The sequence below is a fragment of the Anser anser genome (genome assembly GCF_964211835.1).
Source record: "Anser anser genome assembly, chromosome: 18".
Taxonomy (NCBI): domain Eukaryota; kingdom Metazoa; phylum Chordata; class Aves; order Anseriformes; family Anatidae; genus Anser; species Anser anser.
In genome coordinates, this window is record NC_139739.1 from 10243039 (window position 1) to 10269142 (window position 26104).

Sequence of the window (26104 nt, forward strand, 5' to 3'; positions counted from 1 at the left end):
TTCAGAAATGTGTTTGTATGCTTTCCACCTTTGAATTTTAAAGATGTAATTTCTCCAGCTGAAGCTTACTTTATTCTCTCAGTGAAATTCTGCCGAGTCTTAAGGCATTGTAATAAATCTTTGGTCATTTAGGACATTAGGGACCAATTTGATTTTACATCTGACAGCAGAATTCTTTATTTCTATTCCAAACACTCATACTCAATCACCATGGTTAAAATGACTTTTTCTTCATTCCTGGCAGAGGTATGAGAGGTAGAGGAATGAGACAGGCAATTAAACAACTGAGATTCCGCTCAACCGTATCTTTTATGGTACAGTAAGTCTCCATTAAATGAAGACTGTAAAGAACATGAAATAAAAACATCCTGTGGCCTCACAGGCAAGAATATTTTATTTAATTACTGATAAAAAATTATAGCAAAGATGCTCATTTTATGGGTGCTTTTATCCCCTTCTTTGGTGAATTTTTGTCAGTCTTCTATCTACATAAGTAACAGCACTGCATTAAATTCTTAGCTCTGGCTTTGGAGAAAAGTGTTGTTCTTGGTGCCATTTTTGACTTCTGCAAAGGCAATGAATTCCCAGAGTGTTGTTCCAAATTGGACACCAATGTTATTCAGTTCTGCAGTTACTGGGGATTTATGATTTGGGGCTAGGCTGATGATTTATTTTGCAAGCAAAGACGTGTTTCTGTTTTCTCCATTTCTTCTCACATCATCCACTAAAAATCATTTATTGTCATTTATTGTCAACATACTTTTGAATGAAATTCATTTCTGTTCATAAGAGTTTGTAACTCATGCTTAATGATTGAGTTCAGGAAAGTATGTTATGTTGTGAGGGACTTGTTAAATAAAGCATTGTAAATGTGAATATAAATAAGTGTTCAAGTGCTAGTTTGATAAGTAGATTGTAAGGAACACGAAAATAATTTGTAAAGGAGAAAGATTTCTTTATAATAATGTTTGATTTGCTATTCGTATTAGTGTTTTCAGTCTACAAGAAGTTGTACTGCCTGCAGTTGTAACTGAAGCAGGTAGCAGATGCAGAATTACTGGCATGTATTTTTCACTGTCTCTGCCTTCCCTTTTGTGTTTTATGCAGTCCACAGCAGAAACGCCCACAACCCCAAAGCATACGAAGGACAACAGAGAGAGCTTCTTCCCAGTAACACCAGCCACGCTGCATCCTGCCCCAGTGAATCCAGACACTGTGACTCCTGAAAATCTCCTGAGACTGAATGATCTTCATTCCAAATCAAAACCAGCCTCTTCCTCTTCATCCTCTTCCTCCTCAGCATCTTCTTCAGTGCCTCCCTCCCAGGAGTCACACAGGGACACTGAGCATCTCCGGAGTCAGAATGCAGAGACTGCTCCCAGCATGAGTGATCTTGCACGTGGTAAGTCTCAGGGAGACAGAACATCATGGCCCTCTCTAATCAGTTTGCCAAGGCCACATGGTGAGTCAGTGCCTGAGTTCTGATTCTGTCCCACTTTCTGATCACTAGACCATACTCGAAAGGTTACACAAACAGAGGTTTTGTTTTGGGACATGTATAAAATTATACGTATTTTAATTGCTAGGATAGAATAAAGAGCTTCTAGTACGCACTGCATGTAACTTGCATGTGAAATCATGGAATAGCAACCTAAAAATAACATAATGTTTTAAATAGATCATTTAAGTCTGAAGTGGCATTTGTTTTTTCTTCAAGAAAGTAAAGATACAGTTCTTTAAAATACCTCAAATGCTTTTAAAAAGTTGGAAGTGATTGAAATTGCAATAAACCGATGGATAGCCTACATCTGACTTGTAAGTGCCTGATTAACATAATTAAATGCATAGATATCACAGCCATGTATATGTGTGTGGAGATACGTAATACTGTGAAAATTCCAAGCTTCTGCATGGCTCATAAAGTTAGTGTATCATCACCATTATGTTTCACATTTGAGAAAAGAAGCATCTGGCAGGACTGGAATGTTGGAAATATATTTATAGTCCTAGTATGGTTATGTGCAAAGTTGGAGTACAGAAAAGGGTTGAAGAGGCAAAACAAATGTTACTTATTCTGTAGCAAGAGTGTGTAATTTATTTAGGACTGTGTTACATACTTGATCCTATACAGATTGCCTAGATGAGGAAAGAGTTAAATGAGAGTGCTGTCTTTTGCTTTCCTGCTGTCCTGGCAGGCTGGTGCTGTTAGCAGCAGTAAAAAATCACTGATCCACTTTGGGAACGAAGTAGGATTAGACCCAGTTTCAGGCTTGGGTGCCCAAAGACGTGGCTGTGCTTATTTGTGGGACGCTGTGCATGTTACAGTGGTAGAGCACCTGTTATGGCGTGTACTTTCTTGCAGCCTTAGCAGGAACACTGTCTGAAGAAGCTTCTGCTGCTGCTTGCGCTCGCTCCATCTGCTCACAAACTTGAACTTTAGAGCTACTCATAAAATGCCATAGCCGAATTAATAGGAACCCAGATAAAGTTATGAATGAACCACAAACATACAGCTTTGGGGGAAAGTGACAGATGAGGATACAGTGGAAATAGTGCCTAGATTTGTGAGACTTAATGATAGCCTACTCATTAATGAATATTATGTATCATCTAGATGTTTTGTTAAAGTAAACTCATACTGTGACTTCTGTCCATATACTGCCTTATGCAATCAGCATTGGCATCTAAACACACACAGTCTTCTGAATTCATTGGCAACTCTGGGGAGAAATCAGTTTTCCCAATTTGCTAATCTCTGAGTACAGGACAAAATTGAGATTTAACATCCAGTGTTAGGAGTTGCGTTATAATCATACCATTTTCCTTTTTCACAGAAGTAGGGAACGATTGTCTTGGGAAGGGAAGGAGGGGAAGGGGAATGATAAGGAAGGGAATGGCTGAGTCAATGCGTAAACCACATTTGTTATTGTCCTTATGAAGCTAAAGAATGGAGTTGCACAGTGTCACAAGATATCTTGGCAGGCTTATTCAACAGGGAGTAATTCAGGTTTGTGCCTAGACAACATGGGAAAAAATCCTCTAGTTTATGCAGTTGCTGTGCATTTACTAAGGAGACTGGCAGGAATGACAATGCAGACAAGAGGTCCCGGATTCTTTCAGTTTTCAAACAAACTCACGAGCATTTCTGACATGCTTTCCTCTCAACAATTTCCTGGGCTGCCTTGCAGTGATTAGAACATTTATTTTAATCTTTTGACTTCCTAGGCTTTGTTAGGGTGGTGAAGTTTCATATTGTTCATTGGTCTTTTATGCTTTCTATACCTCATCTTGGTTGAGGAAGATGGAAGGGCTAGCTGCCAAAATTATAACCCTGGATCCGTGTGTCTGAAGATCAAGAGGCTTGCTCTGCAAAGCTCTCGTTTCAGTGCTGAGTGTGTGTGTTGTATCTGGCTTTCTGGCTCTCAGACGTACCTGACAGGTCATTTTTCTAGCTGAGAGAGACACCAATTACTGCTGTGTCCTTTCCTTTCCTTTTCTATTCTTTTTGATTCTCCTATCTTAGCACCCACCTCCTTCAAAAAGTATTATTTATAATCTGGTTTACCACTTTTTTTACCACTTCTCATTAGCTCTGTTTCTGTTTAAAAAATAAATAAATAATAAAATCAGTCTTCCTATTTTCAGAGTAATCTGTTTTCATCTTTCTCATCTCTTGTCATGTTTTGTAACCTCCTCCTGTATCTATTTGTTCGTATGAGAGTGTTCAGTGTCACAGAGGATTAGCTGCTATTGTTTTCTGTGGCTTCACTCAGAAAAAAGAATGGCTTTAAAAGCAAAGTTGCCACTAATTTCTTGTGTGAATGTTTTCAAGAGATTTTGTCTAATATGACTAACTAGTATAGAATACAACATGATGAAATCCAGCAGCAAAGTAATGGTAGTGGTAGTTTCAACATGAGAGCTTCCTACGTGTAGGCATGAATGTATATGGAACTATTAGCCTTTTTGGCTCAGCCTATAATTTTCTGTAGGGAAGCTAAAACAGGACAATTAAGATAAACTCTCTGCAATGTGTCCCACTGTGCTCTGTTTTTATACTGTTCTAAATTGCTGAAAAATCTTGACGTTGTCTTTAACTTCAGTGTCCTTATCCAAATAATGATTCTTATAAGGAATGGACAGGAAAACATTCACATCTGACATCTGACTTTTTCATACCAAGGCTTGTACAGTTGGAATTATTTAATATTATGTGTTTTGCTTAAAACCAGCTATTCAGTTAATTGGAATATAACTTAAATGTGGAAGAATAAATATTTTCCCCCCTCTCCATGAAATTTACATCCATTCAAGCCCTATGCATTTCAATACAAAAACAAGAAAGTCATGATACAGCTGTCCAAACTTAGAAATTCAGAGATGAGGAAGTCAATCAGGTCTTTCTCTAGTGTGCAGGGAAATTGCAGCCCATAAACCATAAATAAATAATCCTGCTATGATTTCAGACGTTTGTTATCTAGGCACAACAGGGCAGGTAGAGGTGTAAGTGTACTTCAACCTGTAGACCTTTCAGACTTCAAGAAGCAGAAGAAATAAATACCAGTGAAGAAGGTTGCATGGAAAGGTAAACAGTAGCACAGTTAGAGTGAGTAATGAGGCTAAATTGTTTTAACTTTATTTAACCTTATTTTAACTGTGGAATTCAGTTCGAACGTTCAGTTTCCTTTTTAAAGGACCCGAAGTAGCAGTTCAGCCCTCCTAACAATGATCAGTCTCGTCTCTTGGTTTCTCTGCTGAATTCAAAATCATGCTGTAGTGTTCAGAGTTGATCTCAACAGATGGCTCAAAAAATCTGAAACTCAGAAGCTTAGCCTGGCCATGGACCTGTGGCCTCATGTGAGTGTTTGTATCGGGTTGTTCCTCCAGCAGTTACCTGCTGTGAGGTTTCTTTCCTATATGCACAATATGACTTATCCTGGTTTTTGACAGCTTTCTTCCTCAGTTCCCAAGGCTGAATTCCTCCAAGGCTTTAAAAGCTCTGTTTAAATACCTGTAACCCCACGCTTTTTGTAGCACCCTGGGGTGGAAGCTCCTTTCCACTTGTTAGTGACTGCAAAGTTGCTGATAGAAATCAACCAGGCAGCCTTCGACTAACTCCCCGTTTGTTCTCTCTAATCTCTTTCTGCATCTGCCTCCTGTGTTGGCATTGGTATTCTCACTTCCACCTGTCTGATCCTTCCTTTTCATGAAGCTTTTTATTTTTCACAATGGGTGCACTCTGAAAACAACTTCACTGCTGACTGCCAGCAGGGGGTTTCCTGTTTGTGAATGACTTCTTAATTCCCTTTTGCCTGATGCTCAGGCAGTACCAGTCAGCTGTGTCTTTTCCTCTTCCCTTTGGAAGTACACTGATTTAGTTTCTATTGCAACAAACTCATTCCAGAAAAGTTTTTCAGTACACTTAATATCTATTTCTAATCTTTACTTTTTTTTTTTTAAGTTTTATTTATTCAATCCAACACTGTGCGGAAAATCCCTTGAAATTCAAGCTGTTGTTTATATGTGCTCAAGCTCAATCAGTAAGAATAAATAGGACAGGAACAGCAGCTTCCAAACTGTGCCCTGTGAGGTGGTGGTGGTAAAAGCCAGGGGCATAGCATGGGCTGGGCAGGCTGTGGGGCCAAAGAGGCTCTCTAGATACCCCTGAAAATCCCAGGGAAGCATTGCCCTATGGATATCTTGCATTAACAACACATCTTCCGGAGACCGTAGAGATCTGTAGAAGAGCATGATAATGATGCTATATTGTTTCAGTATGTTTCTTTCACTGGCCTTAGCTTGCTGCCAGCAGAATATTTTATATACTGCTGCGCAAATGCAGACTGAAGAGAGATCTTGTTGTAAGCCTACTGCACAGGTATTGCATTGTTTCCAAAATTCTTGGAAAAATCTCTTTAAAGAATACAACGATACCCTTAGCTGCTTTTGCTAATTTGTTTTGGGCTTAATTGGCTGTCAGGTCAAAGGAGGATGAAATACTGATGGGTAAGGAAGGGTCTTACGGCTTTCATTAGGTAACTAGTATATAAAATTCACAGGGAGTAGACTGCAAATGAGAGATTTGCTATCTACAGTTATTACTAGGTGATGTTCTTCAAATGGTGTGCTCTTGCTAAATTGAATACTAAAAAACAACTACTAATTAGATGAATTTTTATAATGCCATTTGAAAGTTTGTTGGGCTTTTTTGATCTAGGCCCATAAATTTCTTATTGAAGGGCATGGGTTTTCAGTTCGTGTTTGGTTTTTTATTTTTGTTTTCATTTGGCTGGTTGGTTTTTTTGTTTGTTTGTTTAAAAAGAGAGAAAGTTAGTATTGTGCTTCAGGGTTTTTCTTTACCAAGGTACCTGTGAGCTGGCTGCATCTCTAGAAAACCTGACAGGGGCAGGAGGTGGTATGGGACCCAGGAGCTCCGCTGGCTGGGCCGCAGACTGGTTCCCTCAGGGACCCAGAAGTTTGGGGATTAGGGTGGGCCAGGGACTATTTCCAGGAAGCGCTTTCCGAGCAGCCACCTGTTTTAAGCTTTCCTAGCATGAATGTTGTTCTGTGACAGCTGACCTCAGCATTAGGAAAGAGTTTGGGGTATGTCTCACGTAATTGTACAGCAGACTCTGTTCGGGACTGTAGCGATAAATATAGCAGTATGCCACGTTACTACAGTGCGAACTTCTGTTCAGCAGACTGCTTGAATTTCTTCATTTCAGGGGGCCACAGAACTTGTGTTCTGCAGCTTTTCGCCTCCAAAGTTACTGACGCTTAATTTTTAACACATGGCTTTGTGTGTCAGCTTTGAATGTAATTTCCTGAATTTGGCATTTCAAGGCAAATCTGTATTCCTACAGCTATGACTTTGGTAGTGGTTTTTTGTTGTTTTATTTTTAGAAATAAATTCCATGCTAGAATACTAGGAATGAATGTAGAGGAAGAAAATGTGTAAGGAAAGGGTGCCAAGGACACCTCCTGCATCCCTTGATGAACTAAATACACCTGGTCTCGCTGCCTGCTGTGGTGTAAGTACCTCATGGTAAACAGAGCATACAGTTTGGGGCTGGATGCTGCTGTTATTTCTGTGGGTCAGCATCCTTAACCAGCCTGTGTTCAGCTGAACCAACCTGTGTTCCAGCCCAGTCTTTCCGTTGACTTGTAGCACAGTGTATGAGGAAACTCTGAGCTCCTTCAAATTCAAGCTTTCCATGGCCTTTGCAGCTGCTGTATGGGAAAAAAAGCTGTATTAATTCCCAGCACGCCAGAGGGTGAGGCAGATGGAATACAGAAAATTAATTGTTTACACATTAGCCACTATTCTTTGGAAATGCAGCAAGATATTTACTCCATTGTGTCAGGGAGCAATGGATCAGACCCATTTCCATCAACATGGGGAAAAAAAGAATAGTATCTACCTTGTATGGTAAATAAGTAACAATGCTGTGAAAACTTGTATGTACTCTGTGCGGCCATTAAAATACAAAGTAAACCAGTTGTTGCTGGAACAAATAACATAGGTATTTCCTAGTGTCCTCAGGCACACAGGATGTAGCCCTTACTCTTTTGAAGTGTTTGGAAGGCTCCGTGGTGCAGATTTGCCAAATCACAGTAATGTATTTTCAGGCTCTTTGTCTGACACAGAACTGCTGGGGAAGGTGCTTTGCAGAGGGATGAAGGCAAGCGGTGCAACTGCTTCAGTGAAGCACTTGAACCTGTTATCTGTTCATTTCTCTAAGCATACACTTTTGAAATCACGTTAGCATCTGTCCTGGAGTTCAAAGCTCAGTTTCTTCATTTTTTCCTCTAATGAAATGATGTTTTGTGCTTGCACTGTAAGTTATTTGTAGCCTTTAGCATATCTGTGCTTTAATACTTCAAACCACCTCCCTCAGCAAGCGGAAAACATTTTTTCCAGGTGCCAGTCACATTTTCTGGGCTTGTCTTTCACTCGCCACGTAACGTAATAGGTTTAGTGCATGACTAAAGGATTCTTTTGAAATTCCAGCTAAAAAGTCTTAGAACACTAATGTTGATGTCTCCTTCCACCTGACAGCACAAAGAAACTCGGTGATAAGCACACGGTGCACTGCACAGGGACCAGAGCAGCTGCTCACTGTTACACTGCTACTGCTTTGAAACTTTCTCCACATCTGCAAATTGCCAAGGGAATATTTTTGACATAGCCGCATCAGAATAGCAAATAACAGTCTTACTGGTGTAAAAATGGGTGCAGGAGTTGTATAATCTGTTTCTGGTGTATGGATATGTGTATATAGTGTTTTCCTTGTATAAAGGGAGACGGTGAGGGAGAATATTAGCTGTGATGAAGTCATGAACCCCGGCGCCCGCTATAGGCATCTGCAAACACTGGTTTCCCTGGCAACAAGTGGAAAGAGGTTGGAGAGGAAAGCTGGAGTAGGTTGTTGCATTGAATTGTTTTCAGCTTGTTTCTTCCTCACTAAAGCAGGGAGATGTTGAAAGGTATGATGTCCCTCTTTCTCTGTGTCTGCTATTTTATATATATTTAGCCAGTTGTTGGGAAAGGGAAGGCTGAAAAGGATACTTAGAATTCAGCTCAATCGGAGAGGAACTTTTCGATACCAATATTAATAAGATGCATTGCAAATCTGTGCTTTTTCTATATGCTTATTTTTTTGTGCTATGTTATGAGGTGAGAGTGCTAAATAGATCTCCAGAGTACAGTAGCTGTCCCACCTTCAGCCTGGAGACAAGCGACTGTTGCATATTACGTCTTCACAGACTGATTTTATTTTAAACTGGGTTTGTACAGCTAATGTTTGAAAGCCTGCAAGAACCGTACAAGTACTGCATATTACCAAACGATTTGTTAACTGAGATTAAATCTGCGCTTCCTGAACACCTTCAGGATGTGCTGTTAGTTGTATTCTTGTGCTCTTGCACTTGTGCAGAATATTGTGGCTCATGAGTTAGTGGAGTCTTTACCTCCCTGGGGAAAGTTTTTATTAGAAAAACTAGGACATTATGTTCAGGGCTATAACAGCATCGTCCACAAGACTAATATTGAGATACTCTCTTCAGAAATGTGTTTTAGACAAATAATAGCAATTCAACTGTGTATTTCTTCATGATTATCCTTCTGTCTTTTGCCCTTTCTGTCTGTAATGAAAACAGATATATCTGTGCGCTGTATTAAAGTATTGATAATACAAATTATGATATATACACCTGAAATAACCAGTTCTTTATCAAGAAATAAAAATATTTTGCTCATTAACTTAATTTTTAACTTAGAAATAATATCACTCGGGTGACTATCACCAAAAAAAATATTGCTTAGTCATAAAAGAATAAAGTGTGTGACCCAATCAGGGAATAAAATTCAGTCACTGTGTGTTTAACACCTGACAGCAAAGGATTGATTAATGGACGGGGGCTCTTGATGTCACATAGTGAAAGAAGCAGCCTGATTGAATATTAACAAGTGTTGTTTCCAGAAGTGTAGTAATAGAAATACACACTTACTGTGCCAAGCTCCTGCCCTTGCGTTAACAGTCACTTCTTTGAAAAAGGGCTGACACACAATTTTATTAAAATTAAATCTAATTTTACTACGCTACAAATCTGCATCTTCAAAAGTAGGAAAAACAAACATGATGTGGAAGATGGAAATGCATGGGAGTAAGCTGATTCCTCATGAAAGAGTGCAGACTTACATCTGTCTTGTAGCATCTGGCTAGAAATATGCTGCTCAAAAGAGCTTTGTCAGTGGGGCATAATTTAGTTAAAGCAAAGCACAGCAAATCAGCTTAAGCAATGATATATCGTATAATTAAACAAAGATTATAACCAACAAAAGAGGTAGGGTTTAGTCATTAAGCAATAATGCAAATCTGAGCTTTTGTTCTGAATGGTGAACTATTAAGTCCCCAATGTAATTTAGCAGCTAAGTACATACAAAACTGTTCTCAGCTAGCAGCATAGTTAAAGCTATAGGATTTCCAGTTTATGTAGTATTGTATCTGCTAAATTAATTAGTGTTTTGTATCCTTGGTTAATAAGTGGATAAATAAGGTTCTGTTAGTACTTACCCTGGATGTTTAAGACTCAGGGTCTGGCGCGTTGGAGTAAGCTAAAGGGAGTTGTTGCCTTGCAGGGTAATTGGAAATCGTAATTTTCATCTTGCTTTTCTTCAAATGTTGATGTAATATTTCTTTCTATCTTTGATATCCTTATAGACATTTCAGCATGGGAGTCTTCTGGGTTTAGACTACAGCTTATTGTCGGATGCTTGCAGTGTAATGGGATGTGTGTATATTGGCTTCAGGCCACGTTAGGGCTGATCCTTCTTCGTATGGTCCCTTGTACTTGTCAGCATGCGGTTAAATCATACACGTATCTGATGTAAAGAGCAGGCAAATACACAAAACGATCTTTCAGCTATCTTCTGTTTCTCAAACAGGGAAACAATGAATTGTGATTTTCCTAGTTCAGATTCCTGTTGTATAACCACTTCCTTCTGTGTTGTTTTTAAGCTGATTTGGTCAGATGCAACTATTTTTTTTCCTACTTCCAATGCTAGTTTTTGAAGTATCTGTACAAAAACATGCAAGAAAGTGCTGAGGAAGAGAGCTATTCTTCTGCGTTAGACCTTCCCATTTTGTGCTTGATAGTGAGTGGAACATCACAGAACAGAAGCTGCCTGTGATTTGTGCTGTAGTGTGCGACCTTTCCTTTTTGGTAACTTGGAGAATTCTCTGCAAGCAGACTCATTTATCCTGAGGCTTGTGTTGGCTATCAGCTACCGGTTTAGATAATGGGTTATTTTATTTTACCAATGAAAATTAGCGGATGAAGGAACTTGTAGCCTGCTTTGGTAAGCTTTTTCTATACAAAATTATTCAAGGACCCTAGGAATCTAATTCATTTAAAAAGTTGCGTCTTTCAAACTGCATCGATGTGGATTTTACCAAGCTGTTAAGTTGAGGCATTGTCTCAGGCATTTTCTGCAAGGGGAGCTGTTGGACAGGAAAATATTACCATGGTAAATTTCAAGTTCTTATCAACAACGATGAAGATGGAGAAGTGTTTTCAACATACAGTGAGGCGGGGGATGGAGAGAGTGTTTTTCCAATGAGGAAAAGTTGAAAAATGTGTTCCTTCTTAAGACACTATGCTGTCAAAATCCTAAATTGATTTAGAGCATGGACATAGAAAGAATTTTAGAGTAAGTTAAGCTGTAAATATACATTGTATCTGCTTGTCTGCAGTAGCTGCATGTGCACACCTTACCCTTTGTAAGTAGAAGATAATTCAAATTTGCCTCAACAGCCCTTTGTTTTTGAAAGATATCTTCAACTTCATCAGAAAATAAGTCCTTGTTTGTGTGCCTGTAGCATTGAAATGCTAGCTGCTGTTTCAGTCTGTCCTTCCCAGAAAGGGTTGTCATTAATAGTTCTCAGTAGTTCAGTGAAAATTACTCCTGTTAAGTACAATATGCAGTCCAGTGTGCAAGAAAACTGGTTTAACACTGCATTAATTTAAAATCAGATACTGCTGATTTGTAATTAAGAGATTGTGCTCACACACGATAGGATTCTGAGTTTCAAACACTCCAAATTCTGGAATAGCAGGAGTTGGGGATACTAGACTGATGCATTTATAAAGGTTCAGTAGGCATATCACTGAAAACTGGGCATTTAGCATAGCTTCATATTGATTACATTTAAAAAAAAAAATTCCTTGTTGCTGGATGTTCATAGTAATTAATCTTACCAGTAAGTTGCAGTTCAATGTAGCTTGTACCTGTGGTTGCAGATCAGAGAGGGACTCATCACAGCTGGCTCATCATTAAGGGTGATGGATTTTGCTTTGCATATATGACAGGTGATTCACCCCTCACATCTCCAAAGGGTAATGGTCAATTGCATGTATTTGTTTCTTGTAGATATGCGGAGATGACAAAATGCCACACACCAGATATTTTTCTTCACTTTTTTTAAAGAGCAATTTTTTTACGAGTTTGAATTGATGGCACCAAGTATGAAAAAGTTGTGGTTGCCATCTTAGCTTGCCAGTGTTTCATTTTACACAGTCATGTTATGATTTAGAAATAGAAATATTAAAATATTTTTTTTAAAAAAGCTTCTACCAGTTGAGTAGACAGCAGAAGAACTGAGGCTTAGGAAAGAGAGCAGGATGTCTGTTAATCTGTGAATTATGTTTCATTAATAAAGAGGAAGAAGAGCTTGAAGTGCCTTTGGAGGGGCTTGGATTTCAGCAACAGGAGTCACGGCTTTGTCAGCAGATGAAAATGGCTACTGTTGCACCATCACCAGAGCCTGTTTGCTGGCAAGTGGAATCAGTGACAAGCACAAATTCGGGACATGTTTGTACCCAAGGTAGGAGCTTTTTGTGCTTCAGTGGAAGTAAGTGGTTATCTGAGTATCAATCTGTAGAGATTGATTTACTGGATAGTTGCAATACGTATTCCCTGGCTTCTCTGCTGCTTGCCTTCCAGTAGAGTATTCCAGAGTTAGAGGCATTCTTGGCAATGTCACAGCTTCCTGGAGAAGTGCCTTGTAGTCCCTTAATGGTTATTCTTTTTGGTGCATGACTCACATACAAAATACTATGGCAGCAAAGCCAAATAAAAAAACATTCTAGTACTAGGCTATCATGCTATATAGTCTGTGTTTCTTTGGAAGTAGAATTTTTCTTTTAATTGTAATCTTACACAGGGCAATATGACTACACTTTGGATTACACTACTGGAATATTTAGCAGAAGGAAACAATTTTTTACAATATCCAGACTGAGTGAAGTTAACATAAAACCCAGCATTACAACAGTTAATGCTGTCTATCCCTCCTCTGCCCTCTTCCCAGGAGAAGGTGTTTTAACTGGAAAAATGTAAAACTTGTTTTTTCAGGCAGGCATAATGTAGATATTCATGTTGAAGGTATCTTTTTTTCCCTTATTTATGAGTCACATTATCCCATGTCTGATTACTGCAACATTTCTGTTACTCAACTCTGAACTGATTGCGTGCAAACCGAGATGGGTCACTGACCATGATGGAAAGCTTCATCTGTTGTGGCAGTTCTTACATTCTTGTATACTGCTGAGAACATACAATTCAACTTTACATCCCTTAGTAGTCAGTCTGCTGTTGTTTGTTTTTCAGGATAGCATCAGGGAGCTGGCATTTTGTTTTGCTGTGTTAAAGTAGCCCTGTCGGTTCCAGAAACCTGCAAGAGATGGATTTGACTAAGACTAAATATGAACAAAAGCGTATATAAAGACATCTGTCATTATTATGCATCTGAGACACTCTGGTGTTTTTGCTTGTGTAACTTTTTTTTTAAAAAATTTGATTCCACGTGAAGCATCATTATTAGTAAGGTATCAAGAAATCTGTTCTCAGTTTTGAATGTGAAAGCATTGTCTTCTACTGACTGTTGTTGCATATATATTGTTTTGTATTGATAGAGCGTAAGGAAGGGCCAGATCCCTCTTTACTTCACGAGATGAGCCATGTATGAGCAAGTTTGCATTGTACAGGCTAAAAGTGTACTTGGGGGGTATGTGGAAATGATGTGATGGTGCTAGCCCGTGTGGCAGACAATAGCATGAGGATCTTGTTGCTTTTTTTGGACATTACATCGAAATAATTTTTTTTTTATTGGAAGGATTTGAAGGGAGTAACGAGGAAGTGATGACAGGTATTACTATGTATTTTTCTTAACTTGTGAGGACAATTTAGTGGAAATTACAAAATTCCTGTTTGAAAATGCAGCAAGTGGATGGTAGATCTCGACAGTATGAATTGACAGGAAGTAGGAGCTGATGCTTCAGTTACTAAAGGGACAACACTATAGTGGAGGAAGTTTAAAAAAGACTCATAAGTAAGATTAAATATCTTTTTGCTGCATTGTGGAAGGGAGGTGCAGTTAGAGAATGCAAACATTAGGTGACTTTTTCTGAAACAAGTAGGAAGATGTTTGTGGTAGCCTTCTAACTAGATGTCAATGGGCCAGTGCAATGCTGCCACTGTCATGATTGGTGCAGACAGGCTGAGTTTCTACTGTCTAGAAATATTTTTTTAATTATTCCTAGTTGCCATTTTAGAATCTTGAGGCACTTTCTTCTTCTGTTTCTGAACCCTAATTAAAGCTTGAAGAAAGGCCTTTTGAGCCAGCCATATGTCTAACAATCATCTGTTCCCTCTTCTTTGACATGTGAAAACCTTGATAACTTCCTAACATGTTTTTTCTTATTATTTTCTGTTTAGCCTCCAGTTCCAAGCCTGAACTCAGCTCCAGTTCACAGACTTTGGGAAGTCAGCAGAACAAGACAGATGGCACCCGAGTAAAAACTCGTGTTCTGCCCAACATGCCAAAGCTTTTCATACCTTCATCTGTCACCAAATTTCCACCTGAGATCACTGTCACTCCACCCACTCCCACCCTCCTTTCTCCAAAGGGCAGCATTTCAGAAGAGACCAAGCAAAAATTAAAGGTAATAAAAGGGAAAAAGTAATTATTTAGATTGTTTTCATCTTAATTGTCCCCTCAATCAAATACTTATGCATAAGGAACAACAGTTCCTGTCTCCAGTTCATAACCAGAGGTAGCATAAATAGTGGAAGACACATGCCTGTCAGTGTTCAAGAGGCATTTGAATAATGCCCTTAATATGCGTTAAATTTTCATCGGCCCAGAAGTGGTCAGGCAGTTGGACTTGATGATCCTTGTAGGTCCCTTCCAACTGAACTATTCTATTCTGTTCTAAGATACGAGCTGCTGTCGGCAGGAGTCAGTTTTTAAGAACTGGTGAAATATTGGCCATGGGTGACATCACAGCTATTCTAGTCGTTGTCCTTTTTTTTGAGGGAATTAGAACGAATTACAGAAATGGGTGAGAGAGTTAGTGCAGCAATTGCAATTCTTACATTAGTGGAAGCTACTAGAATATTAACTGTGGGGAAGCCTACTGGTTAATGTTATGTTGTTTCACATTAGGATGCCATATCTTTTATAAAAGTAAGAGGGCTTTTGAAGGTGAAGAAATAGCAACCAGTTGGCTTTTATCCCTGTGATCATGGGTTTATCCTGACTATTTAGCAATATATTCTCTCTCTCTCTTTTTGGGATCAGTCTGCTATTTTGTCTGCTCAGTCTGCAGCGAATGTAAAGAAGGAGAGCCTTTGTCAGCCAGCTTTGGAAATCTTAGAGACCTCAAGCCAGGAGTCCTCACTGGAAAGTGATACTGATGAAGATGATGACTACATGGACATATGAATGAATTCTGGCCATCATCAACACCAACCATATAACCATTCTTCTTGTTGCCAGCATCTCTGGCAGTCTAAACATCTTCGTTGGCATTACTCACCATTTAATCTGCATCATTGTGTTCTTCACTTTCATTACCTTTGTTATCACCACTACCACTTGTATTGCCTTCAAAATCTTTGCCATTCTCTCCATCATGGTGCTTGATGGAAAACATGATTGTTTACCAGGCAGTTAATTCATTTGGACCACGACGTCACCTTTAACTTCAGTAAACAAAAGGATGTTTTGAGCTGCAACTTGCATCTCTCTACTGTTTCTGCTTCTTCAAACCAGAGCCTTGGGATTCACGCTGATAGCTCTTTTCTATAGTGTTTTCTTCTTTTTAATTCTTTGTATTTTTGCCATTGGTTAAGTTTTTCTCCCAATAATTCAGCAACCTAATCTCTGTCTAGTCATGCCATGTTAGTCCAGCTCCTATTAAGGTGAATGGGTTAGGAAAAGTTTGCTGAGCTGGTGGAGGTTTTAATTGCATCAAGAAAGTCTACGGCTTTGTTGCGTGGTGAGAAGGGTGAGCGGAGAGTGTCAGCTACTTGGCACAGCTGCATGCTTTGTTGGAATTTGACTCAGTGACAATAGGCAAAGAAACAGCTTTTCTAGGCAGACGGAGAGGTTGGCCTCCTGTTTGTGCTCATTTCACACCAATGTATGAGGTCCAGCAAAAATTACCTACCTGAATGTTGGCTTAACGAACTGATCTTTCCAGAATTGTCTTACAGTCCTTTCTCTTCTAATGCCTTGGACAAGCATTTTGAATTGGGGGCTAGATGATATTTTTATGGTGGTATTGAAAAAAAAAACACTTGAGATTTCAATGCCATTTCAGTAATGTCTGTTTTTTACAGAATGACACGAAAAGGTGTTTTTTATCTATATGCAGAGGGACTGCTCACAGTTATTTATATGAGAAAATAATGGTAACAAAGACCTTTTTTTTCTACTGAATGTTAACTTTGTAAAATAATGAATGCAAACCATGCAAAAAAAAGTCACACTATATATATACGCGTGCGTTCACACACATATATATGTGTATGTACATATATATGTATGTATATGAAAAAATGCATACAGCTTGCCATGTTGGATTTCTTTGTGTTTGGGGGAGGTGATTTTCTGTAAAATGCAGAGCTTTGTATAAACTTTTGTTGTTGTTTTTTTTTCTAATAAAGCTGAAATGTACCTATTGTTGCCTCTGTTCTTCTGAGAGGACAAGGTGCCATGGTCCTGGAAGAAGTAGTACTCCTCCCTTCCTTTTATTTCTTGGATAAGGAGGTAGTGAAGGAAGGGGGTGGGAGGAAGCCTCTTCTTTTTCTGAAGAATGTCAGATCTCTTAGGATGGATTTGGTCTTGCGTGACCCAGAGCGAGGTCAGTCAGCATTACCAAGATTGCACACAGTGGTTTCACTTCCCCCACTGAGACATGATCTGAGTTTTTTCACCTGAGTGTCTTTAAATACTGATGAACAACATAAAGGAGGAGACAACATGTAGTAAACATGACCACATGGAAAGAATATTTGGCTGAACAAAGTAACAGTTAATCTGCTGGTACAGTGGTTATTCATTCAGTATAAGAATAATGAATGGACCCTGAATAAAAAGAAGCAGCATCGAACTTATTGCAAGTTTATTCCCATACTCTGGGTTGTTTGTTTTGAACAAAATGTAATTTGTAAGGAAGTGAGGATGTCCGTCTTGGACATATTAGCAATTGTTCATGTAACTAGTTCACTTTCTACAAGTGATAGGTGAGCTGGATGCAAATGATGTGAAAAAGATCAGGGTAACTGATTAGTAAAAGTATGTGGATATGGATATTTTCAATAGTAATAATACATTTTCAGTGTTCATTTGCTCTTTAACTTGGTGTAAGTTCTTGTAAATACAATGTATAGTATACTTTCTAGTCATTGACTGGCTAAGGTAGCTTTAGAAAGCTTTGTTTTTGCAAAAAATAGCACGGTAAAAAAATATTTTTTTTTATGAGAAATGGAAGACAGCTCAGAGTAGCTAGTTCTAAATAGTGGTCTTTTCACTCAAATTGAATAGATTTCATAAGCTTTTTGGCTGATGTATGTTTTCAATGTATGGCTAACTTTATGACCACGTTTAAGTTCATAGGTTGAATGACTTCTAGCTTGAGTTTGAGGTATGATGACTGAGCATTTGATTATCTTAATTGAATTTGGCCATTGAAAATGTTTTTCTTTATTCTTCTTAAGAATTCTTTGTAATTGGGCTTTCTTTCCAACTTCCAGAGCTTGTTAAAATACCTGATCTTGAACTTTCTTTGATTTCTAGACCTTTTTTGCTGGTGAAGGAAAGTAAGAACAGTAAGCACAACTGTTTCTGTCAGCAAAGAGAGCTGAACATTGCTGATTTACACTAAGCTTGTTTTAATCTTCAAACTACAGAACTGCATAATTTTTTTTAGTCCTGTATTCAAAACTCTTATCTCTTTTTCCCTTGTTTCTTTTTTTTTTTTAAAAAATCTGTAATCTTACATCCCTGTTATGTTGTTGGGTAGCTCAAGGGCTTTTTGTCAATTTCAAGAAGTTGCTGAGATTAATGTAGGCCACCTCCTTCAAATCCTGTTCTGCTAATGGCTAAATGGTGCGCTGTTTGACTGTGGGCCATCTTCCATAACAGGCATTGCTGCTGACTTAGGCTAATGGAGCCATTCTGTATGTGTGAAATCCTCTCTCTGTAAGTACAGGTTATATAGTCCTTCAGTTCAAGGAACCATATTCTGGAGAGAAGATGCCAAGAATATGTTTGTCTGAAGCATCCTGCCTAAAGGTATTTTGGAGCAAGAACTTCAAATCCTGTACAAACAGAAGCATTCACTTAATACGGCATCTTCCGAAGCCTAACAGTGTAGTTTTGTGGGATTTTTCAAGGAGAAAAAAATAAGCCTTATGGTAAAACTGCACTTAGCGATGAGTTTACTTTGAATAATTTCTTTGATTTCAGTCTAATTCCAGTTGTACTAGCTTGACATCCAAGTATAGGCAAGGTCAAACTTACCAACTCCCTCCTTTCAGAGTTGCATATCAAATGTAAACACGGCATCTGTCTTCAGGATATACTGGATAACCATTGGTTTTGCAATCTCTGTTCCCAGATACCTCTGTAATGTTGTGCCAGTAGAATAAATGGCTGCTGCTGAAGTATAATGCTCCTGTATATACGTTGTTGTTGTTGTTTTTCCCTGTGAGGCTATAGGGAGAGGAATGTCTGGTACCTAAAGTAAACTTAAAGGTAAGGTCTGTGTTTAGTCAGCTTGTGGATTAAGAAGCTATCTTTATCATGTGCAGACAAAAATGTATTGAAAGACGGTATTTTGTACCATCCTTACTGCTCTAACATAGGAAGAGCTTTAAAAATAGAAAACAATTTGCCAACTGAAGTACATTGTCCAACTCAAATGTCATTTTTATCCAGAATACTTAGAGCTAGAAAACTGGATTTTATTAAAAATCAAATATTTTTGGCTACTGAAAACCCAAACAATTGAGACATCCAGGCAAATGGAAAAAGAAATTACTTTGACTCAGATGTTGGGAATAACGTGTATAGCTCTTATTGGGTATTGGTTTTACACATTGTAAGGTATCTTTCACTGATCACCATCGTTCAGGTACGTAGTACTGGATTTGTCTGTATTTAATGAATTTTCATTGTCTGGCATAAAGATTGTATAATCCATAGGATTGACACTATCGAGAATTCCTGTGTCTGAGTTAGGGGCTAGTGTGTTGTGAAGAGTTAATTTTATTGTAACAACAGCTGTTGTTAGTGACTTCTCCCCACTGCCTCAGAAATACTGTTCTTCAAAAGCTAATATTTTGGTTATGGAATGAAACATTACCAATTCAAGGAAGACAACAAGTATCTTCCTTAATTTTATCAAATACTAGGGTTCAGTACTTGTTCTTTCTCTCTTCTCTCTCTCCCTTCTTGTTCTCTTCTCACTCTCTCTCCTCACTCTCTATCAGAATGAGACTTCCTCATAAATAATGAAATTAATGTCTTTTGCAGCCCAAATAAACACCATATGGTCAGGGAGAAAGGGACCAGGAAAAGATGAGGAAGGAATGGCAGCTGAAGCTGATTAGGAGACAAAATGGACTGACTGGCAGCAGAGGGGCCAGGTGAGAATAGACTAAGTCTTATCATCCAGGGTAGGATCACACTGTTAAATTCACTGTTCTAGTTTGGGTAGTGGCGATAACGTTCCTGGGGAAGGTGGAAAAATCTGTGGTGTATGTAGCTTGCATGCAGTTGTACACACAGCACATAGCTCGTTCAGGTACATGTCGTATACTTTAAGGAAAAAGGTGGCAGAGTAAAAAGGTTTGAGTTCTCAGAAGAAAAAGCAACAGGCATAATTACTATGATTTCTTAGTTATATAAAGCTGGAATGAAGGAGCTTTGCTTTTGCCTCTGAAGATGATGGTAAGAATGTTAGTGTAGATGTTGAGTGCTAATTTACACCTTTCCCTCCTTTCCCTCTCTTCTAGCTGATGACTAGGAAGCCACTAATGCTAAGCTTCAAAGTCTGTCTAAAAATCATAGAATCATTTAGGTTGTGAAAGACCCTTAAGATCATCAAGTCCAACCATCGGTCTGTTAGTATTTTGGGAGTAACCTTGGGGTAATGTACCACAAGCTGTACGAGCCCAAGTTTGTGAGATCTGCCCTGTGTGACTCTCAGCTGCTGTTGCAGGGTGCAGAACAACAGGTAACACTGAGAAGGGTAACAGGCCAGCACCTGGGGTTTGTTGGCTTCTGGTGGATGACTGTTCATCTTCATTTGAATGGCTCTTTAATGTTAATACTTAAAGACTCCAGGCAAATCTCACCAGAGATTTAAAGACACATCTCTCCTTGGATAGACATTTTTGTACCTGCTGCTGATTATTTAATGCATGTATGGGGTCACCTTATCAGCAAATGTTTGTTAGCCAGTTCCAGAACCCCTGTTCCAGTCTTAGAGCAGCATGTTGTCACCAACATCTGTGCAGCTTTGTTACTGCAATGTGGGAATCTTGCTGCTCTGGATTACATTTGGCCACAGCTGACCCATAAAAAGAGTCAGTCTTAGAGAATGTATATGTGTGTGTGTGTGTATATATATATATGAACCTATATATATATATGGAACACTGTTGCTTGCTTGATTTTTCTTCTGTACTGCCCACAAGCCTTTTGTATGTCAAGCACTTGAGCTGTTTGCCATGTCTTAAAGGAGTTCAGTGCCTGCAGAGGTTCAGATGCAGCCTCAGCACAGTAAGCAGGAGCTCCTCAAGGAGCTTTGCTGTATGTTAGCTCCAAAATGTTTTCTATCCTATGGATGGATTTATCCATAATAAAATGTTATGTAGAACTAGGAACAAGGCAAATGGCAGGCCTGGCTGGAGGGCTGTCTCAAGGTTGTGAGAGTACCTCTATATAGCAATGCCCAGAGTTCATTCATCCCATGCTGTTTGGAAGTTACACTAGCTGCTGTATTAGCGCTAGAGGGTGCCCTAGGACAGGAAAAAAAAATAAATAAAATGGATGACCAGGCTCTATCTTTAAATTTCTGAAAGACTGAACTACACTGCTGCTTTTAATCTCACTTCTAAGGGGCTTCTGCAGTCTTACTGTACCGTATGTCCTTTTCATACTTCTATAGTCATTTATAGTCTGAATCAAAGCAAAGGGAATGAGGAGAGAATTCTCATAGTCAGTTTACTAACTCCCACATAGCAAAACAAACAACCCACAAAACAATAACACAGCAGCAACAAACACACAAAGATACGCGCTTACTCCGTTATTAATCTGACAGCTCTAGCATGAAACCAGACATACTCTATGCTTCCTTTTCTTACAGCTATTTTTTTCCTTCCCCCTCCCCCCTGTAAAAAGCCTACTGGGTGTTTTTCATTATCTTGATATGCAGCATATTATAACGGGGGAGGGAAATAATATCTTTTGTCAGTCTTGTGTCAAAAGGCTCAAATAGTGTTTTCAGCTTCATCAGTGTAAATCCTGATTAATTCTGTCTGGTTCATTGCGGTGGCGTGGGGTTTGTGTCAGTGTAACCTGAGTCCGGGGTAAGTGATAAATGTGTAACTCATGGGTCTGTAAACTGTTTTGAGTTAGTTTCATTAAGACAAATTTTAATTAGGGATGAAAAGTGTGTGTGAGAATGAAGAAAGAAATATGTAGCTTTCAAGCCTGAAAAAAAATCCGGTATAATCTGTTATCTAAAGTAGCCAGGAACTAAGATCAAGTACTGTAGTTATCTTGCAGAAATGCACATGAAATGGGGTAGTGAGATGTAGCTGAGGCTGTGAACTGATTGCAAAATAAGAAAACCAAAGTCTCTTCTACCAAGGGAAAAAGTAAAATCGCACTTCTGCCTGCATTTAGGATTTATCTATGCAATTAAATGATTGTGTATATAGCTTAGTACAAAAGCATTCAATTATATAATCCCAGTGGGAGGCACACTTCACAATGTCTAAGTACGTTGTCATATTAAAGGAAACTGCCTGTCTAAACTAAGTCAACATATGTGTTAAAAAGTAGTTTTTGCTATGAGATCAGACAGTGATATATCCCCCTTTCAGTTTTTCTCAGTCTATTATTTCTCTCCTTTCCTTTTCAAAGACCTTTCAAGCAACAGTGAATTCCAGTATAAGTAGAATATAAACAAAGTTCATATATGGTAAAAACATACGAGAATCAGATTGGGATTAATTTTATTTTAGTTAATGATATTATCCTGGCTACAGTTGAAAGGCCAAGTATCAGTATTTTAGACATAGTGCTTCATGTGTGAATGCTTAATTATTCTTCTAATGTATAGCTCCAGTTAGCTTAGGAACCTGTCTATGCATTCACCTTTTTTTCTTTTTACTTCTTAAAGGTGTTTGCCACATATGGAGGGCTGTTCACAAGAAACAATTGGCAAATGAATTTTATTTGCAAATAGATATTGCATGGAGCATTATCTAATACAGCACTGAACACATACTGTTCAAGTAATAATTAGAAAGGGTGATACACGAGCAGAAAAGCTTCATACTTTGCCAGAGAATCAAAGAGCACTTCTAATGTAAGTCACACTGGAGATATAATTTCCTTAAGTTGCACACCCAGATGTATGAACAGTCATATTTTCTATTTTAAATGTGTGCATATATATCAAATGTAACTCCTTCAATAAGATTGCAGTGATCATTTTCGTTTTCCCTTTAGATATGGCACTAGATGAATTCTCAAAGAACAGTTAACTTGTTATTTGAACCAACATGTTCAAACTATATGAATGTCAAAAAGCAGTAGTTTAAATATGGAAATTCGTCTCTTAGGATTGTCTAGACTGTACATTAGATTTCCATTAAGTTAGAGTGAGTTAGAAAAAATATTAAGGTTTAGAAATTCACAGTGGAAGTTATTGAGCTCGCAACATCAATTTGCAATGCTATGCCCTCAAGTAGTCAACACAAGTTCAAACAAATAACAGTGCTGCTATGACTTTCCCAATAGACAGCACTGCTGGAAACACTTCCTATACTTAATAAGTAAATGGGCTTTCCTGGGACCATAACAAAGCGTCTGACACATTTGTCTCACAGCAAGTAGCTGTGCTACAAGATGATTTTTCACTTTGGCTTTTGTGAGCATAATAACAGCTCGGGAGCGCACATGTTAAAGTATCACTGCAAAAATAAGTTCAAGAGTTTCTCTTTGATAATGTGGGTGCAATTGCCTTTGCTTTGCTAGCAAAAAGAAGCCATTTAATTTAAAATTTTACCAATGCAATTAGAACTAGCCATGGGCATTTAGGTAGTGCTGTTGGACTGTTCTCATTTTAACTGGGAGAAGAAACAGACTTGCTTTCTATAGAAGCCAAATAAGCCAAGTGCCTTTACTAGTATACTCTTGGATCCACCAGGATGGTGGATTCATTGTCTCTGAAATCAATCTTATAAATAAACTGAGCAAAGATTCTCTTAAAATGTCAAGTTTTACCAGGCCTGTACGTTTCTTTGGAAATTAATATAGTGGGTTTTCTCAATGCAAGCAAAAAAAACAAGCAGCGCGGAGTTGCTTGAAAGACTACAATCTCGTAGTCGTTTTAATCCTTCGATGTCTTTCACTGCCTCCCCTATGGCTACAAATATGTCCCTATTCAGCTGGGACAACAGGTGCTTAGCTTCGTCTGAGCACTGGAGCTCTCCCTCTGCAGGACACAGAGCGGTTCCTGAGGCTGAGCTCCATGGACATGTGTATTGGCAGCTGTTAAGAGGCAGACACAAGGTCCTTTAACAACTGCACATAATTCAGATGACTGCTCTGGAAATGTTACTGTCTAAATTAATGAGTTCACTTTCAGACAATGATAATTGAACTGAAATGGGAGAGTAAATATTATGTGCTAATATGCACTCCTATAACACCCTGCATTTACACTTGTAATAAAAAGAACCTGCAATTTCAATGGAACTCAATAATACTTACAATATTACTAAAATGCCCAGTTTGAGTGCATGCATGTTTCAGTAATAATGTGGAGACAAAGCGCAGAGAGGTAACTGTCATGTTATCTGGAACCGTGAAGACAAATAGAAAAGTAGGTGTAAAGAATAGGAAAACATGGAAGAGTTGTTTCTGAGTTCAAAGAGCCTGCTGGGGAAAAGGAAGAGAGGAGGAAGACGATATTTCTCCAACAATATGTGTCTGATTCAACAAAATACTTGAGTATATTATTACTGTTGCTTTCAATGACAATAGCATCGTCAGCTTCTATTTGGTCATAGGTTTACGTTGTAAGCTCTAAAGCTCAACAGAAGTATTTCTACAACTAAAATGTCCATTGAAAACAGATGCTTTAGAATAAATACTTAGCTTCCTTAGTATTTGCAAGCTCAAAAGTTTACAGTTAACCACTGAAAAATGCAAAAGGCCAAACAAAAATGGAAATTTATTTGCTAATAAGAAATTCAAGTATGAAATTTGTGGGCGAGTGATTACAAAGAATAGGTCTGGGTGTGGTAAGGTGTGTAAATAAAAATGTTGATATAATCTGAGGTTTTGATAACAAACGGAGTGAACAGGAACAAAGTATAATTTTAAAATTGTTCTGCATTAATTGCGAGAAGTATTAAGAAACTTAAAATGCCTCAATTAATTTTCCCTGAAATTTTCATGGCTATAGCTTTTGGAGATAAAGCGGCATCGTCTGCATAAGTTCCAGAAAGAGAAATCATAAAATAAAGCTCCATTTAGCAATACCTGTCTTTGTGTGATCCCTGAGGCAGTGTTTATTGGGAATATCATTTTCTTTGACAGCTGTCTCCCCCATTCTCAGGGGTTGATACTGTTCCTGCAAGGAAATCCTGGTGGCTTTCCAAGCAGCAGCCAGCAGAACTGATGATATTTACTGAATATGACAGACTAGAAGCTGGCTCATTCTTGGTGTGTTCTGTAGCTGGGCTCTGTCGATACTCACTTTCCACACCTAATTCATTAACAACACCATTGATTCATTGGCTAAATCTTGAGGGTCAAAAAAATTGAATCAGTTATCAGAGTTTTTCCAACAGCTGGCGAATTTTTCAACAAACCCTTTTATCATCCATTTTCCAATTCCATAAAATGGAAACTGTTTGTCAAAACAACAAAAAAAAAGCCACTGAATGTGAGACTAGGACATTTTTACATGTCTTAAGTAGTTTATAATTTTATTTTCTAATAAAATATAGTTAAAACTATGTGGTGGTGGTGGTGGGTTTTTTTTATTTTTATTTTGAGTGAATATAAATTTGCCTAGGAGCTGTTCCCACAGTTGACTTAAACAAAAGGAATACAAAAAACCCACCTGAGCTTTGTCGTAGTAGAGAACACAGAATTCCATGAGTAGAATTCTAGAGAAGAATAACAAGTATCCACTCCTCTAAGTAGAAAGTGCTCTTTTTTTTTTGGAGAACCCTTAGCTCTCATTGCTGAGATTTTGGGATACTTCAGTGCAGCAATCACAAGTCTTTTTCTAAATCAGGACTTACTTGGATTTTTCTGTGTTCTCTGCTCCCCAGTTGAAATTTCCTGTGTCTTCTGTAACTATTTAACTGTGTTACTAACCATCCATTATATCCTGCCTTATTCTCTTTTAGATTAAAGACGTTAAAAAATAAAATAGAATTCTCTAGTCCCTATGACTGAATTTGAGAGATCATCTCAATGGAATTAGTGCATTGCTATTGTTGAATGGCCTCCTGCGGCTGTACAGACATCAAGGTAATGCATTTCCAAATCAGAAGACATTAGTGTTGTGATCCTGTTTTGGGAATATTTCTTAACGCCTAAATGTCAACGTAGGTTTAATATCTTGTGTGGTGGAGGATGATGTTAAAAAAAAAAAAATCTGCAAAAAGAGTTGATTTTGCTTATTTTACTTAATTTTTGCTAACTTAAGTTTATTTGCTGAAGAATTTACATTGGCTAGACATGGAATGGATTTATCTGTGAAAACACAAGTATTTTGAGGTTTATTTAAGCTGACCTCTTATTGGCAAAAATATTTAACTGACAGCTCTCTTAAGGGACTAATTCCATTTCTGAAATAGACCTGAAAAAAGCTGGAGCAGATCTGCCTTCAGGAAACCTAGGGTTCTTCAGCATGGGGAGAGTTTGCTGGAGAGTTTGCTAGAGAATAATTGCTAGTAGCTTCATCGATTAGCACAGCTTTCACCTCTGTGAAC

General features: G+C 38.3%; 1 protein-coding gene across 4 annotated transcripts in view; it reads left to right on the forward strand.

Annotated features, from left to right (window-relative positions):
* Window positions 1-16528, forward strand: part of CABIN1 (calcineurin binding protein 1) — a 110150-nt gene extending 93622 nt beyond the window's left edge. For 3 of the 4 annotated variants that reach the window (XM_083803822.1, XM_083803824.1, XM_083803823.1), the window contains exons 36-39: window positions 1108-1402; window positions 12222-12386; window positions 14279-14505; window positions 15144-16528. In XM_083803822.1, the coding sequence (XP_083659948.1) occupies window positions 1108-1402; window positions 12222-12386; window positions 14279-14505; window positions 15144-15287 (831 nt within the window). In that variant the 3' untranslated portion in view covers window positions 15288-16528. The remainder of the gene's footprint in view (window positions 1-1107; window positions 1403-12221; window positions 12387-14278; window positions 14506-15143) is intronic. The other variant, XM_083803825.1, reaches the window with a different exon arrangement.
* Window positions 16529-26104: the final 9576 nt, after the last annotated feature.